The sequence below is a fragment of the Papilio xuthus genome, unplaced genomic scaffold (genome assembly GCF_000836235.2).
Source record: "Papilio xuthus unplaced genomic scaffold, Pxut_1.1 DF828142.1, whole genome shotgun sequence".
In the NCBI taxonomy this organism is placed as follows: domain Eukaryota; kingdom Metazoa; phylum Arthropoda; class Insecta; order Lepidoptera; family Papilionidae; genus Papilio; species Papilio xuthus.
The window spans coordinates 2,262,198-2,281,669 of NW_013530507.1; the positions used below are offsets into that span (position 1 = coordinate 2,262,198).

Here is a 19,472-nt window from a genome sequence, read left to right on the forward strand (position 1 = left end):
CTACTTGAACAATTCGACTTCAATCGAATGTAAACACACTGATAATGTTATTCGAATTTATTTCCTCAATCGTATAAATGTCAGAGTTATTTTCATTGCACTTCTCACCCCTACTATTGTGCATAAACTCACGTTCATAAATATAAGTGTTTACGAGTACCAGTGGTAGGGGACGGCTTATAAATTAAGTGAACATTCTTTAGTACAATTATTTGAAAATTTTAACCGTAGTAGAGCCCGCAATAATATCTTTTTTACGAATGAACTTATTCGTCCGATGCAATACCACGACCATACGTAAGACAGGCATAAAGGGGAAGTAATTTGAGTCTTTTTTCCCTTTCCACCCTTTCTGCCCAAGGAAAGGATGGGAAGGGGAAATGGATTTGATGAAGGAGGCAACGTATAGGTAGGGGAAATGTTCTCTTTCAATGATCATAACTACTCTCTTTGTACTTTGGACAACTTTAGGTTTTTAAGTTGCCATTAACAACTTGTATGAATAATAAGAGGTAAAACGCAAATGAGTTTCTGAATTAAGCCCACGCCTACTCCACAAACTGAAGGCACGCAATTACCCCAGTTAAAATGTTCGCGAGGTATTTCTATTTAAGCGCACAAAGTTCTTACACTTTATAGAAAGTAATCTACTATTTGCACATGATGGCATGATTAGACGTCTTCGAGCAGCACTTAAAGTTGTTGGTCACTAAGGAAAACCTTTAGGGGAGTTTTTTCAATAATAATAATTCTACACTAGACTTGTGAGGGATTTTGCGTTAAAAACTTTATTAAGTCTTCGAAAAGCGAAAGCTGTATTTAAAATATTAATAGCAGGTTGTTATATAAAATATTTTACTGTACTTTAATCAAGAAAATACATTAATATAAATAGAAAGTAAATGATCAACCATCAGAGTAAATGAAAGCAATCTACCGCCGATGGAAAACTTGGTCCTTCTAGTACACAACAAAATACCAACAAAGTTTGTCGAGTTATTGCCGGAGACAATAAAACAATACAGCCCGCTGCCAAAACGGGTACCATTTCATCCGCTGTCATCGCTTTAATTACAACTTTTGTTATTTTGACGTCTTTAACTAGACGAATATTTATTTGCATTTATTCTAACTTTATCGATAACAAAGCTGGAAGAAATATCCATGCATCTAAAATAACTAGAACATTTTATTACCAGTATCGTTCAAAAAAGTTTGAAGTGTCAATAGCCTAATGGTTAAGGGTACGGACTTCCGATCACGAGGTCGAGGGTTCGAATCCCGCCATTCGAGTATTGTCGTAAACCAATTCCTAGCACAAGCTAAGAGCTTAGTTGGAATGCTAAAAAAATATTAGTAAATTTATAGAAATCTGGTAATATTTAAAAAAATGTACGTAACACAAAATAGTTGCTAACAGCTTTAAAGTGATGTCATGGATGCTTTCAAACCGTTTATCGATCCCGTTTAACCGCATCTAAAGAATGTTACGACTCAATTCATGGTCGTAATATTATATGTACCAGCTAGACTTCTTTTTACTGGATGCATATTCGATGAGTATTTATATATTATTCCTCGATTATGACTACATAGTCTTTTTATATATATGTATTTTAAAATTGATAAACATAAGTCTACGTTATTCATAAAAAAAACCTTTTCGACGTGTAATGCTAACTTATTAAAAATATAAAACTCTTTTTTTCAGAAAATTATATTGTCTTTGTAACCAATTTATAAAAATCCTTTTCTACAAGTAAACTAAGTTACAAAGCGCTGCGATGTAAACTAAATTATACTTAATTTTATCTGGCGCTAACAAACGGCAATTGTCTCCGTGTGATGAACAGCGACATCTCGTGGGAATTTTATGAAGTATAAGTTTTCAATTTAGAGTAGATATAAGAAAAAATAATGCTGTAATGACTACATCACTCAAATAGATCGAAAGTAGATTGTTCGATTTAATAAGTGTTGTAAATATATTTTCCTTAAACTGGTTACATTGAACATCTCCTCTGGTATTGCCAACTTAAAATATAGAATATCACAAATATTTAATTCAAAATTACGATTCCCGTATCCACTAAGTCTAGTAAACGTAGAATAAGGCTTCAAAAAATCTAAGCTCTGTTTCTGTCAATCTTAACTAACGATACATCTTTGAATCCTACTTTCAAAAAAGTATAAAGGAGTACTAAAGTTTGTAAACCTTTAAAGACGTGCCTCAAGTTGATAAGTACGCGTTAAGCTCGGTGATTATAAATTCCCTACATTTCAGACTTCGAGGAAAATTTCCTGGTTGATAAAAATCTTTTGTAAGTCGACAAGATTAAATAAATCGGTTATTCCGAGTAATACGAGATCAGTTATAAAAATGGAAAGACAAATACAGTTTTCTCTTTGTTTGTTATTTACAATGAAACCTTTGTTCTTAGAATTCTATTTTATCCAAGTTGTCTTTGACTTTATCTCCGATTTGAAACATTTTAAAAGAACATTGTTTACCATAACATAAGTAGGAATAAAATCAAAATTATATGAAATATGTTTAAAAACATTCGTTAGTCTTTTGTTTACTTCTTAGGAATAGCTCATAAAAATATTTATGATAATAAAAACAAATTAAGCGTTATCATACAATTCCAATATACAACATATAAATATACAAATATATATTTTACCTTTTTTTCACAACAGCTACAAGTACTATATGTTGAGTGTTCTTCATTCCTCTGATAGCTCTGCAACAAATAAAAAAAATGTTTAATTCAACATTTTTATACATTTAAAACCTTACGTGTATACCATACTATCATATCATATTACGTAATCATCATCAAACCCCTTGTCCCTATAGAGGGTCGGCACAGTATGAACTACTTCTCTTAACGTGACCAGACGTCACCGTTAAAAACGGGACTGTCTCTTTTTAGCCGACTTCGAAAAGGAGTTTATAAATTCACCTGTATGTTCTTTTTTATGTGTGTTACAGCGTAACTCCGCCCATGGTGCTCCGATTTTGATTTTTTTTTTGATCGAACGGTTTTTTATAGTTAAAAGTCCCGGTGTTCCCGACATGAACGCCAGGATTCCAAATTGTGCCGCTTTTTTTAAAGCAAAACCTCTGATAAATATAAACACATACTAAACGTTTCGGTTATATTTATGTCTAAATAAGAACTTAAGCATACAGATTTCATTTAAATAAAGAACTTAAAAAAGTTTAATTTTTCATTGACGAACGGAAAAAATCAATGTCGCGTTTTGAGTCAAAATATATGGTCACGTCGTCCATAATTTCTAAATTTACTCCTTTCTTATATCTACTTTCACACTATACACCTTTACTTTCCTTCGTCTTCATTCATATTCAATATTATAACATTTAAATATCAAGATTAAAAATGCTCTACTTATTATATGTACGTACAAAGTTGTTGATACACATCTGCATGTTTTCCTTTACTTTTCAACAAAGATATCTCGAGTTTTCTAAGATCTCGTATATCTCGCATTACACGTTCGCGAGTCCTCGTAATTGGCTTCGAGTATCAATTGATGCGAAATGCGAATTTAAATGTAGAAAATATTTCTATTCAAACATTTTTTTATGTGTTATTGAAGAGATAGATTTCTGTGTAGACATAAAATATAGATATAAGGGGAAACGTAAAAAACATTTATAAAGAAATAATTAAAACTACTAACAACTAAATTTAAAAACGAATAACACCGACAAACTCAAAATGTTTGTAAATCTTACTAATATTATAAATGCAAATGTTTGGATGGATAAGGATGGATGTTTGCTTGAAGGTATCTCTAGAACGGTTGAACGGATCGCGGTGAAATTTGGCATATGTAGAACATAGTCTGAAAGAACACAAAGGCTTAGTAGCCTTTGTGTCCTTTGTGAAAAAAAAATACTGCATTAGTATGCAGTCTTTTTCTCGTTAATATTATTTTTAATTCTGCGCGAACGGAGTGGCGTGCAACAGCTAGTAAGTTTATCTTTGAGACATTAAAATATAATAAGAAAAACTTTGTTTTAGATTACAGTAAAACAGTATGGAAAGTATTAAAAGGATCGCGTTATAAGTTAAGTGTAAATAGACAGAGGACATATTAATTCCCAAGTGATATAAAAATACCTCGAAAGGACCGAAGGGTCCTTAGACAACTGTCAAACCTACGTCAAATAACTTTGGTTCATGAGAAATGTGGCTTAATTTTATATATCTTGTGGTTTTCATATAATACGGTAATGTTCATGTGTGATCCTGCGGAGAATTTTTATTACATTTTTAATACTTTGAAAATACATAAGTTTGAGTACAACTCTGCAGAATACTTAAAATTTATTTATATCGCCAAAATGAGATATATTTAAGTGAACTTAATAAGAAAAACTGAAATTTAAATATTATGTAGTTGTATTAATAATTCAAATCATATAATAACTATGAAACGGGTACCCACACTTCCTGTACATATTAAGTAAGAAGCTTAGTAAGTAAGCTTAGGAATATATTGAAATGGGCAGTAGCGGCGTTAGGGTAGGGCAAGTTGGTTCGACCGCCCAGGGCGCCGGACTTAATGGGCACCGCAGAAACCTGAGTTAGATATAAAGGGGCGTCTGCAGTGCCCCCTATGATATCTTTGAAAAATCTGCAAAATGCTGTAGATGGTAAAACGGCCTTGGAAAGGGTGAAATCTCGGAGCAGAGTTAAACTTAATGTATATTATTGAAGAGAGAAATCTTGTCACTATTGTTATCTTTAATATATGGAAATCCTGTCCTTGAGTACGTCGTGGTAAATGTTAGGTTAACTAATCAGGATATTATGCAAATAGAATTTCGGTCGTATTATCTTTTACTACACTTATAAAATTATACTTGAACTTTACAGACAAAATTGATGACAAAGTAAATGTTAAGTTTGCGAATTGAAATAGTAAAGTTTATTGAGAGTCTGTAACGCCTGGAACTAAGTAAAGATTCATGTATGTAGGTCACAGACCTCCATCAAAGTCGGCACAAACCACTCCGCTCGCCGCACATCACCGTATTGATTTGCCGACATTAAGTTTAAGTGAAAATTAAATTATCTAAGTCGACAGAGTAATGTGTTTAACTGATTTATTGGCATTAGTTAATTTGTGTTGAAACTATTGAATATCAGATTGAGTGCTTCTTATCAAATTAAGACAAAGCAGCTCTTTTCAAGTTTCCTACATTCTAATACTGAAGCATTAGTTTTAAGTTACAAAGACGAACATTTCTTATCGTGAGTTTCTGAGATCAAAATCTCCGTTTAAAACATAGGACAGGGATGACGATATGTTTTGTCAGAAAACCACGGTGGAAGTGGTTATTATAACTAAAATTAAGATTTAAAGTTGAAATATCAACATACTTACGTACCTAGCTAACAAAGTAGCGTCAAGAGTTTGCGGTTGACGCGCGTCTACCACAACGACGTGCGGCAGACGCGCGTCCGCGTCGCGCCGGAATGTGTCCAGCGCCTCCCGAGCTCCGCGAACCGCGCGTGCCTCGCCGCCCGCGCGTGCAGCCGCCGCACATGCCGCCGCACATACGCGCGAGCCTCGCTCCGGGAACACGCATACCAACTGGACACAACCGACGGTACTTTGAAGCACACATTAAGAATATTAGTGAAATAGTGTAAAAGTGAATATCTTATAAATCGTAGAATTAAAAAGGTTTATATAATTAAGGCCAAATAAATTTTGGCATCCAGTTACTGAGTTTTAATTATTATATACTTTTCTCAGGGTAGCAATGTTGCAGTTTCAAAATTAACAAGATTTCTGAATAATGTCCTTCGATAAGTAACTTTATGCCGACTCTACGATTTAGGCGTAAGCTAGGCAAATTTTAAATGGTCGGCATTTATGATTGGTCGGTGACATATAAATCAATAAGTTTACCTCAAGCGGCTCCGGCGGCGCGTAAAAGAGGGCTGCGGGGACGTACGACGGCGGGGGGGATCTGTTCTGCAAAGATAGAAACGCACGTGTTATACACATAAGTTAAGGGACACATGAAACAAGCATGGTAGTGCCCGCGGTAATGGCCAACCAGTGCAGTAATACGAACACACATAGGACAGGTGTGAAGTATACAACGGTCCGCGTTTGGTCCAATAAATGTGTATGCTGTAGGCCTATATCTAATTCTTTTCTTTTCCCACCATTTTCTTAGAAGGCAAAAATATAAAGCAGAAAAGAATTTCGTAATTCAAACTACTCAAATGCTTTATGACAAATTTTGTTACCACTCTCTCTAAGATTCAATAAGAAGATTTGTATTAAATTTATTTACAGTAAACTTATGAACGTTAAAAGAATTTATCTAATATCAGGGAATCTCGTAAAAATGGTACAAAATTATTAAATTGTCAGATATTCCCACTCGTTACTCAAATGATGAAAGAAATAGCACAGTCGAAGTAGTAAGGCAACGAAGCGTTATAATGCGAATCTCTTTTGACGCGGGGATGAAGTCATATCTTTTATGTTCACGTAGAAAAAATTACAGAAAATCGTCATTGAATTTCAGACTTGTTGAATTTTTTGCTGAATCTAAAACTTATTTTTGAAAGCTAGTCATTATTAAAAAAAAACAAAAGTAGTTGTTTTTTTTGAACGGGTGAACGGATCTCGATGATTTGGCAAACGTATAGAATATAGTCTGGAGTAACCCATAGGCTACTTTTTAAAATTTTTTTTTTTAAATTCTCCGCGGCTGGAGTCGCGGACCACCGCTAGTAATTTAATAAGTTAATGACGTAACAGGCTAATTTAGTGTATCACTTAACACACTAATCAGGTGTTATGAATATTTATGTATATATATATATAAATATAAAAATGTATATATATATATATATATATATATATATATAAAAATGTGTAAAATGTCAATCAAGTCAACCGTCAGTATCGGAGTATTTGTTTGAATGCTTTTTATGATGTCATAGGAATATTTTGAAAGCCATAATTAAGGTTTTGAAATTAGACCAGAACACTATCAGATGTAATTACAACAAGATTAATTAGAGGGGTTCGTTGTCGACATGAATTGGACAATTATAACATCGGGTTTCATAAAAGCATCCATTAGCCGCTTTTATAGTTACAGGGTAGTTCCGTTAATTATTTTCAGTGTAACTTCAGGGAGTTGGTTAATTAATAAATAGGACACGTGTTGGGTCATGTTACGAATTGTTAGTACTTTTACATGAAGTCACGAATTACAAAAGCCTAATGGATTTAAAGTCACACGCGTCCACTCTCGAGTAACAATCTCTTGCTTTTGTCGATAATTCTGACATAATTTTTGACATTGTCAAATAGACCAGAATACGTTTGAGGAAATTATGACAACTTGTGTCTACTTTCTTCCTTAATAATAAATTTTTTTCCGATTAAATATTTTTTCTCAAAAGTTGGCAAACGATTTCACGAAACTCATGTGAATTACGCAATCATTAAACGATGTATCCTTTTATGTAATATACTGTATACTTATGTAATATATAATACTAAATCGAACTAACTCTCTCTAGCTGTAAAATAGTTGATAGGGTAGAGTAATTTCAGTTTAATTTATGTAATGGATCGCCATTGAATACAATGTAAATGTTATGTCAGACCACACGGAAGCCCCTATTCTGAATGTACAAATTGTAAGCCACATACATTTTGTGGTACAGCGCGATAGAATTTCAATTCCTATCATTTCTGTTTTGCTGCATTTTCTTTTATAATACTGGGTTAGACCAACCGTATTACCGCCATTGTTTGGTTATATAGAGTTCTGATGATAGAACAAAAGTATAGCCCGACAAGGATATCTCACCCGGAGAGTATAACTCAAACTAAATTATCACAGCTCACTAGCGCCCCTCTGTCCAAATCAAAAATTGTCAAAAGAATAGATTCTGAAGGAAACATGTTTTTTTATGTAACTTTCTATGCTCATGTAGGTTTTATCTATTTTCTGAGAGAACTAATCGCGACAAAAACCGGCTCAGACATCTTTGTTAGATTGATCTTTGTTGATTATACAAGATTGTCATTTAGTTCACTCTCTTTGACATATTTTTTTTGTTTTCTACAAATGAGATAGTGAAAACTTTATATTAATTTTAAAGTTGTCTTATTACGTTATTTTAATGAAGTACCATTAATGTAAGTAGCCATTCGTATTATGTTTCTTTTGAACTTTGAATCAGTGTAAACTTGTAAAATACAAAACTCGACCCTCGTAACGTTGGCTATCGTGATCGGATTTCTTTAGGGCATTTAAACAAAGTTAAGGGACTGATTTAGATAATCCAGTTTTATGTTTCTATCATACCCTTAACCCTTCCGATTTAGATTTAATTTATCTCGTACACTAGAGACGACAAAAATACCGAAGTTAGAAGTTCATTTATAGGAAAAATTAAAGTAGAAATTTACGCAATCTAAAAAAAAAGATATGATTTTGATGCAACTTTCATATATTCATATATTTGTTTACTATTTAATTGAGGTAATTAACTGTTAATATTCTTTTATATTTGTGTTGTATCCTAAGCTCTAATATGATTAGTCTCTCGTTCATCAGAACTTACAACCAACGCGAAGTATTCGATTTCATATAACTTTGTCAGCCCTACTTTGCGATATTGCGCTAACTTGCATAGTGTTATGCAACTTCATTTCTAACTTTATACCTCAAAGGATCTAGGAGTAGAATATCAGGAAGAAACAGGTTATAAACATTAACTATTACACTAAGGGTGTCACCCAATAAATGTTTATTACAAGAATTCTACACTTAGTGTCGTTTTAGGAATCGTTTAATGTATTTAAGGGTGAAACATATTTATGTATCATTACATAGACATTAATATGAATTTCTCAAATCCATCTAATATCAATGTATCCATATAAATGTATCCCATTTGATGGATTGATATACCCATTCTCGTGAAAGGGTTGGGCCGCGTGTTTGAGTTTCTAAGTATTAATAAATGCTTTCACCAAATAGTTTGAAGTAGGGTTGCCACTAACGTACGCAAAATATTTTATCAAACAGCGAAAGTAAATGCTGGAACTACATAAAAAGCTTTATTAGATTTCATCGCTAAAATTTTGTAACTACAATGTGGTAAATAGAGAAACAAGAATAAAATGACTTACATATCGTAAGTTGTGATTTTTATTTTATTTCTATTCGTTTTTTGGTAGTGAACTTCTTGTGTGTTGTACTTAACGTGCTTTTAGGGTTCCGTACCTCATAAGAAAAAAACGGAACCCTTATAGGATCACTTTGTTGTCCGTCCGTCCGTCAAGCCCTTTTTTAATGTTTTCACTTTCATAATAAAAAAGCTTAACATACTGTTTGATGTATAAAAGCAAATGTTATTGTATATTTCCAAAGTATGAATGTGGTAGCCCTGATTTTGAATTATACATTGAAACTAAAAGCTAATTGAGGTACGTGTATACTATATATATTTCTCTCTCTGTTTTATATCAATGTCTATCATTATTGTTTATGCAATAATTTACATAGCTTATTGTATGAAAGAGAACATTTTTCAGAGAAGGTTTTTGCACGGTATGAAAGGCATACAGCGACAAAGATAACGCGGTGGCCATAAGTCAAACTAAATTATGACAGCTCACTAGCGCCCCTCTGTCAATGTCAAAAATGTCACAAGTTCTTTTTCTTACTATAGCTATCACGTCGTGTTTTTTTTCTTTTATGCCATTTTATATGGCCATGTAGGTTTTATATATTTGATGACAGATATAACCGCGATAGCAGCCTTTCTCACCGGACCATCATTATTTGAATATAGTACAAGCTTAAAAGTCACTTTATGATAACGCCTGCATGGACCTCGGTGAAATTTAGCATAGATGTAGAAAATAGTTTGGAAGAACACAAAGGCTACTAATTAAGTCTTTTTAATTCCGCAATCATCAGTTGTTTAAAACTAAATCAAGAACATTTATGACTATAATTATGGTTAATGGTTATTAAATATTGCAACGAATAACTTACGCTCAGTCACCTTGTCTTAAAGCGTTTGTTTAATTTATGGTCTGGAATATTTGTGCGCGGCGAATGTCGATTTAAAATGACGCTTGAGTAGATTCCGATCGTTAATTTGTACAGAGGTGGGGCGCATGAATTATGTATGATATTTTTTATATAGTCACCAGTTTCCTAATGATCGATTACGTGATCTCATTGACTTGCCTAAGCATTGAGTAAATTTGATGTACAGCCAAGACTATTTATAATAAACTCTCACGTCCCATTATACCCAAATAAAACTTGTTATTCTTGTTAATCGAGTTCATCTAATTCGATGCGTCCGGGATATGAGCTTTTGACAGTTAACATAGAAGACAGGTTTAACAGAGCACATAAACGCGTTAGATTAGTACCATTGGTTTCTGAGACCAAAATATCTGTATAAAACGCATCGTTATCCCCATTATCTTTAACAAAACAGAGATAACAATATGTTTTAAACGGAGATTTGGGTCTCAGGAACCCACGGTAAGTGAAGGGAAAAGTAACACCGAAACGCGAAAACACAATTTACTCCGTATTGAATTCAATTTCTCGTAGTACAGCTAAACGTTTCTACTAGCCAAATCCACGTCAATTCTAAAACAATCTTCGTTTTGCTTTGGTTCAGTTTCACTTTGGCGGCACTACACTAGAGTTTATTTTTTTATTTTTCTTAATTCCCGATATTTAAATGAAAAGAGTTTTTATGAAATGTAATGTAATATTAATGCCCTAACTACGGCTTGAGAAAGAAATATGATGAGAACAGAAAAATATATATAAATGACTGCAAAAATACATCAAAATAAAATACTTTTGTGTCTCGAAGCAGGGAAAAGGAGAAGCAGGAAGCGCTACAATTATCAACGTCGGCGTTTAATTTTTGTTTTATCTTTTAAGAGCTTTTTATATCTTACAAAGTTCAAGTATTTAGAAATTTAAACGTTCCTATTTATTTTATAAACGTAGTCTGACTGCAAAATTAAAAAGATTTTTACTTTTATTTAAACTCAACTTTTTTGTAGCAAATTTACAATATTTACATAGATAATAAACCAGAGAAAAACAAAATAATATATATCCCACGGAAATAGTACCTTTAAAAGCGTTCGTTATTTCTAAATAATGAAGCTTTTATAGTAAACTAAGTATTTGTTAGGAAGTAAATCCGAAAATGAGTTACTGTATTGACTCAACACTAGCCTTGCTAAAATGTCGACGTTTATGTCCCCTCACTATTCATTCTGACACTGGACTTTGTAACGAAAGCACGTCATTCGTGCCAAAGGATTCTAGCTAATAATGCCTAAAACAACATTTATAGTTTTTAATTAACTTAAACTTTTAATACGAATTATTTTTAGATCGTGAATCTTTGCGTTCATCAGAATTATCTACGAAATCCAATGTTAAATATTTAAGAAAAACAGGAACATTCCATTTTCTAATTAAGCCACAAGATTTAAGAGCTTCACGATATTATTCGTTTAATTTACGGCAAAATAAATCGGCCGGTGTACACACGGCGGCGAACGTTTGCACACCTATAAATTACAATTTAGTACACACTGCCGTCGGATTTGTTTAGACTAGTGTATTCATATCACGTACGCGGCGCCCGGGTCAGATTAATTCGACGTCGATGGCTTAATGGTTTCAACTCAAAACAACCAAAACATATGAAAAACATATATGTCAGTGTTGAAATTGGAACAGAACAAGCGGGGGAAGTATGTTAGCATCGGTTTCTGATAGGTTAATCAGTTTAATTCACGATTAATCTCTAGTTAAACGTTGTTACTCACTTTTTAAAATTAAAAATAATATCGTTTATTTTTGCTTATTAATGCCGCGCTTATCTAAACGATTGTAAGATACATTATTACTTGAACAATAAAAGTACCGCTACCACGTAATGAATTAACAATTATCTATTAACTAATTTATTATTTAATAGTCCACTTTAACATTATTGTAGCAGTATAAAATATTGAAATGTTTAATAGAATTTTTTTATAAGAGAAGAGGGCCAATGAGCGACGGGAACACCGTGGTGATCAAAGACACCCATAGACATCTGCAACACCAGAGGAACTGCAGATGTGTTGCCGGCCAAAATTACAAAATAACTTACTCAACATCAGGATACTTACGTCCCCACCGAGGGGCTCGGAGCCTACCCTAAGTTCAGGGTGATTAGGCCATAGTCAACCACGCTGGCCAAGTGCGGGTTGGTTGACTTTACACATATCTTTGAATTTCTTCTAAGATACGTGCAGGTTGTATCAGTATGTTTTCCTTTACCGTAAGAAAGTCGGATAAATGTACATATGTAAAATCGGAAATCGAAAAACACATTGGTACATGGCGGGATTCGAACCCAGGACCTGCAGATTGCATGTCAAGTGACCACTGAGCCACCGACGCTCGTAATAATAATATAAACTCGTTATAATAACTTACTATTTGTATATTATTACTGTTCATAAATTCTTTGATAAATGAAGTAATTAACTTATATCAAGAACTGCGATGGATACATTTAAAAAATCCTCATACGATTATAAATTTTAATCAATGAAGATTATTTATTAGTCACTTGGTAGATGACTTCCAAAGTTGCGAGACAACGCGTAGAATCTTAATCTTCAGAGATTATCTTTTTGAGGAATTAGACTATATTAGATATGGTTATGATTGATAAAATTAACGAGAATTTGTTTATAAATCTTACTAATATTATAAATACGAATATTTAGATGGATGGATGTTTGAAGGTATCTCCAGAACGGCTGAAAGGATCTCGGTGAAATTTGGTATACCTATATAAATATGAAAGTGTAGGTGGATGGATGGATGTATGTAAGAAGGTATCTCCAGAACGCTTGTACTTATCTTGATGAAATTTGGCCTAGAGGAAGAACAAGTCTAGAAGAACACATAGACTGCTTAATAAGTTTTTTTCTAATTCCGCGCGGACGGAGTCGCGGGTGACAACTAGTAATGAAATAGATTAGATATTAAAGACAAAACTATTTAGTATAGAGATGGAAAGTTAGTGAATAAAAGAGTAAAGCAACGTTTCTTTCTCGACAAAACTACACACAAAAACAAGAATTGAAACCAATCGGCAGTTCAAAAAATTTCAAGAAATTCATATTTTAAGGTTAGAAACGATATTTTTAAATAAAGATTTTTAAATATTTCATTCTATATTCAAATGGTTACAATTATTAAGTTTACTATTTGTATATATTTTTTAGTTTGTCTTGTAAAAAGTGTGACTAAATTCATAAACGACTTACCACTTCAATTTCGTCCATTTCTAAATCACTTACAATTTCTTCAGCTATTTTCGTAAGTGATATGCTCGGTCTTACGGAAACTCTTGGTCTATTCACCGCTGGTCTTTTCCATAATTCATTATCCTTGTTATCACTCAAACTTGCAAGTTGATCGTAAAAATTGACAACACTTGACGTATCATTTGATTTGTCTATGGTCCGTGATAAACGTTTTTTAGGTTGAAATTCAACTTTCTTATTTATCTCTTCGAATTGTCTATAACCGTTTGTATTATTCGATATTGCAACACCAGTATTAACTGAATTTACATCTTTATATTCACATTCTAAATCAAAACCTCTATCGTCAAAGAATCTTTTAAATTTCGCCCAACAACTAAGTTCCTTTGCTACACCTTCGTTCCCGATGGTTGAACTCGGCTTACTGTCTTTCATGGTTGTTTCTATATTATTTCGATTCAAAATACGTTTCAATGATTAGATCTAATATAGATAATTAAAAGGAACTGTTAGTAATCGTATCGCAATCGCTTGATATGAACGATAATCATACGAAGATATCAGCAAAGGCTACTAAATCGTTCTTATTAATTCTAATATGAACCAATTAATATTGGTTAATATTCTTTGCTAGTATCGATTAGAAGCCTATCATATATATCCATATCTAATATTGGATATTGCTGATCAAACTAATTGTATTTAACAACAAACATTCAGTCGTCAAGCCAAACAATATAACTTAATTACACTATGTGTTTTTACCCACTTTTGGTGTTTGTTTCCACACTAATTTTGATACAACTTTGGCACAGTCACATGTTTTTAATTATCTCTAATTTGTTTGATTAAAATAATAATCCTCATTATTTTAATTCTTATTCTATTATTTCAATACAGTCGCTTTTTGTATCTTTTTAATTGCACTGATGTTTTCACTTGAACACGTAATAATATTTATTCTTATAATATTTTTAATAGCACTGGCACTTATTGTTAATCAAAATAAAAAAAATTACACTTTAAGATTCAAATATATCACTGTTTGCAAACTTTACTAAAGATTCTAAATTATGGAGTATTTAAAAGAGATCAGTGGTTAAATTTTGTTTACTTTAAATATTTTCAACAATCGAGGAAGGAAATTTGTGAAATAAACACGTGGAAAATGACAATTCCGCGGACGATTCGCTAGTCGTTTATAATTATACTGAGACATCTCTACAATTAGCTGTTTCTGTCACATCGTGCAGTACTGATAACATTGATATTTTCACATGATATCAACTAGTGACGTGACGCATACTGATAATAATCAATTCATTTAATCATACACACACATGAGGACATCACTACTTATACCTTGGAATGTTTCGAACAGGAATATTGTTTACCGAAATTGCAATGGAAGTCTGGACCATAGCTTATACGTCATTTTTTCCCGACTCATTACCCAAATCTAGGCAGGGCCCTTAGGGACCTTACTCAGAGGGACCTATTTGGGTCGAAATTGTCTTTTGCACAAAATCTATCCATATTTTCTCCGGTCTTCCCTTACCTTTATGTGCATTCATTGTCATGAATATATACAGACTGACAGCATGAATTTATAATTAAGTAGATGTAATCAGGTCATATAGACTCGTCTCTACAGAGGAGCTCGCGTCTTTTTCAATTGATTAGATACTTGCAAATCACAAAAAATCATTTCATATACAAAAGTAAATGTAAAATGAATTATGTAATCTAAAATAAAAGTATTTTGTCTGTCTGTATAGTTTATATCTTACGTCAGTTTAAAAAATTAATAACTTAATGGGAAAAAATAATAAAACGTTATATCATAATATCAACATAATTTATAACTAAAATTAAGAGATGAAATAGATAAAGAAAAGGACGAAACTATTAACTAAGCTAAGATGAAAATCTAAAAAGAACTACAAAGTTATTGAATATAAACGAGACATTAGCTGGCCCTACTAATATTATAAGTGGGAAAGTTTAAATGTATGTATGTGTGTTTGTTATAATATATTTCGCAAACGACTCAGCAGGTCTTGATGAAATTTGGCCTAGATGTAGAACGTAGTCTGGAAGAACACATTGGCTACTTATTATTGTTTTTTTCTTAATTCTGCGCGGATGGAGTCGCGGTCGACAGCTAGTATTTCTATAAATTGTAATTTACAGGTAATATCTATGATAGGATCTATAATGTTATTATTTTATACTTGATGTTGAAATTTTATCAGATTTAGATGTGAATGATTACGTATTAAAAGATTGTACGGACGTAATGAACTAAATTTATCCTGATTGTCATCTTTTACTGCAGTGTCACGTGTTTAGTTTAATATTTGATGGCATTTGCTATGATTTTCCACTTGTAAATATTACAAGTGGAAAATCATCGTTTAAACCAGTGGTTCCCAAATTTATTTTGTCTACTGCCCACTTTGAGAATAAATATTTTTTTAGCGCCCCCATATTTTCACATATTTAAAAACCACTTTAACTTAAAATTAAATTAATTAATTATTGTGACCTATATATGTATATTAACGGAGAATTCTAAACGAAACTTTTACTATAACCCGCAACTTGAGACCTGCAGCGCCCACAAGGGGGCGTTATCGACCACTTTGGGAAAGACTGGTTTAAACTTTCGTGAGACATTCAGTAAAGAAACCAAAATAAACACTTGGCCTGAAGATGGACCCCGAAAGGATCCGAAATTAGTGGTACCGGAATTCGTACGTTAGTTAAGCCGTTTTAATTACTTTCATCATCATCATCAGCTCACTATACGTCCCCACCGAGGGGCTCGGAGCCTACCCTAAGTTAAGGGTGCGGGTTGGTTGACTTCACACATATCTTTGAATTTCTTCTCAGATATGTGCAGGTTGCATCACGATGTTTTCCTTCACTGTAAGAACGTCGGATAAATGTACATAAGTAAATCGGAAATAGAAAAACATATTGGTACATGGCGGGATTCGAACCCAGGACCTGCAGATTGCAAGTCAAGTGCTTGACCCCTGAGCCACCGACGTCTTAATTACTTTAGTGATTGATTAAAACATGTTATTATCTTTTAATATCTAAAGAGATGAAGATATGTTTTTACACGTGTCCGCAGTGGAAACTCATAGTTGTAATTTGATAATTTTCATTGATTATTAAATAACAAAAAGATTATAATTTTCTAATTAGTTTTAGAAACTAAACAATATCTTAAATGTCCATCGATCAATCATACATAATTTATGATCATTGTCATGATGAATTGGCTGCTATTACGTTCTATTCACCATTTCAAATAAGCAATAGAGTAACAGGATATTAAATAATAACAATAAATTCTAGCTTGATATCTTCACTCATCCTTGAGAAAAGGGTCGCGACAGACAGACGGACGGACAACAATGGGATCCTATAAGGATTCCGTTTCTTTTCTTTCGAGGTATGGAACCCTAAAAGAGAAATGACAAGTACCTTATTTACTTCATATGAAATGGATTTACGGTTGGTTTTTGAGACCAAAATCTCTGCCGAAAACGTATTTTCATCATTGTCATTATTTTTGATAAAACAGTGATAACAATACGTTTTAAATAAATTATAATAAAAATATTATACGATTATAAAAAAATTAAGAGTAAACGTATCATCGTACCTTTTTAATCAAATAAAAATTTATTCGATTAAAAACCGATTGAAATCGATTCCATATGAAGCTTCTGTAGGCTTTTATTTAAATTCACCGAGTAATTTATTCGGATTGCGTGTCGACGTCATAAAATACGACGAATAGAAACGGGTTATCGGATCGATACGTCAGCGACGTACATCACTTATCGTTTAATCTTTTCATGTCGATCGAATCAATGAATTTATGTTCTTGCTCTTCAATTATGTCCTGTTGTCATGAATTATTTTATATACATACAAAGTAATTTGTATTGAACGTGTCTGATTTTCATATTTCAAGTTAGACAGTAAATATTCTATATAATATTTTGCTAGATAAATACATTTTAAACTGATATAAAAACGGCTAAACAATCAGTCAGTGAGCTGAGGGCCGCGTCCGCGAAATGATACCAGTACCACTCATCCTGATGAAGGGCCCCCGATGGGCTCGAAACTAGTCGGTGCCGCCACCGGATGAATGTACGTGAGTGTTTAGCCGTTTTTATATCAGTTTAGTATTATGTCTCACTGTCTTTGGATAATTTAAATACATTTTTATGTACGGAGTTTACGCGGAGTTAACCGTTGGTTTCCATTTCTTTATTAACATTTTACTTGTAAAGATGATAAATTATAAAGTCATGGTAAATTGAACACCGACGTCCAGACAATTATCACTTTATTAACTAATCTAACTCTAAGTTCAAAGGTGCTGGACCAAGCCAAGACCCACAAAGGGCTGTGGACCTAGAAGAAGAAGAAGAAGAACTTAAAGTTCCTCTCTTTAACTAAATGATTTTTGTTTGTAGGTTTGCAGCTGTGTAAGACAAAGGTTATATTATATGACGATAAATGATGTACTTACAGCGACGTCGACTAGAGGCTCATCTTCCGGCGTCAGTGCGAGAGAGGAGCGGCGACCTGCGCGCGCTCCCGGCGACCCACTCGAACTTCCTGGTACCAAATTATAATAAAATTTAATTATACGAAGTTGAAGTAGGTATCTATAACTTGCATTTTGTGGTATAATATTGCACTATGTCTTAAAGAATTTATTTAAATAATATTTGCATACTGATTTATTACTAACTATAAATAGGGCTGACACTTTTTAAGAAATATTGAATACAATACATTTGAAGGCGTTGATTAACTACATAACAAACATTTGGAAAAATCGACGTTCATTGGTTTGTACTCCTTGATCCTAAGCTAATGACGTCATTACTTAAAAAACACTTTATTACTTGATTTATATCAATCAATCTGGCCCGAAGCCTTCAATATGAAATCCATTTCCTGAATATACGTAAACCATTGAGAATTCTGGTCAAATCCGAAGAAGTGACAGCCCTAAGTACAACCGGCTATCACCGGTTGTTCGGGGCCGTTGAACGACCTCGTTGTTCTAGCGCGTGTATTTTTTTAACACTTAAAATGAACAAGTAATTTTAGCGAATTTCATTAATTATATTCAATCAAAAGTACTTTATTTACGTTGTACTTAATAGTTATTGAGTTTCTACTTCGTTATTTTAATCATATCATCGCTATTTTATAAATCTAGTAGCTGTCGCCCGCGACTACGTGTGTGCAGAATTAAAAAAATATTTAATTAATAGCCTATGCGTTTTTCCAGATTATGTACTATATGTATGCCAAATTTCATAGAGATCGTTCAGCCGTTTTGAGATACCTTCAAAGAAACATCCAAAAGTCTGACTTGATCATCTTTGACAAGTTCTAATGGAATGTATTTGAAAATTAAACTTAAAAAAATTACATAATAATTGTTTATTTAGCAAAATACGCTGTTGTTAACAATGTAAGGTACATGGTTTGTACCTATAGACATCTCAAATTAAAATGGTTAATTGTCAACATATTATTCCATTAGGATTTTCATAAACGCCTCAATTCTTTATCATTTCAACGCTAAAAAATGTATTTGCTATTTAAACCTGTTTTTGGACGTCATAAGTTTTCTTTATGTACCAAAATTAGTATTCTTTACGTCTGTGTAAATTTTATAATCTTACTAATATTATAAATGCGAATGTTTAGATGGATGGATGCATGTTTGTTTGAAGGTATCTCCGGAACGGCTCCACGGATTTTGTTGAAATTTGGCATACATGTAGAACATAGTCTGGAAGAAGACATAGGCGACTTATATTTTAATACCGCGCGGACGGAGTCGCGTGCGATCGCTAGTCTTGGTTATAAATAGCGGTACGAAAGCTTACTTGTTTGTGTTCCTTTATAAACATTAACATCGTAAAGAGAATGTACACTCCGCTACAGACCGCTGAGGCGAACGGACGTGTCCGCTCGCCGCACATCTGTCGCTCCGCCCGACA

The 19,472-nt window shown here is 33.0% G+C and overlaps 1 protein-coding gene across 5 annotated transcripts in view; it reads right to left on the reverse strand.

Annotated features, from left to right (window-relative positions):
• The window catches only part of Pde8 (phosphodiesterase 8), a 100,489-nt gene that overhangs the window by 12,688 nt on the left and 68,329 nt on the right, over positions 1–19,472 (reverse strand). For 4 of the 5 annotated variants that reach the window (XM_013307504.1, XM_013307506.1, XM_013307507.1 and 1 more), the window contains 4 exons: positions 17,978–18,066; positions 5,959–6,024; positions 5,432–5,637; positions 2,688–2,747 (listed from right to left, as the gene is read on the reverse strand). In XM_013307504.1, the coding sequence (XP_013162958.1) occupies positions 2,688–2,747; positions 5,432–5,637; positions 5,959–6,024; positions 17,978–18,066 (421 nt within the window). Of the gene's footprint in view, positions 1–2,687; positions 2,748–5,431; positions 5,638–5,958; positions 6,025–13,416; positions 14,138–17,977; positions 18,067–19,472 lie in introns of those variants that run through there. The other variant, XM_013307503.1, reaches the window with a different exon arrangement.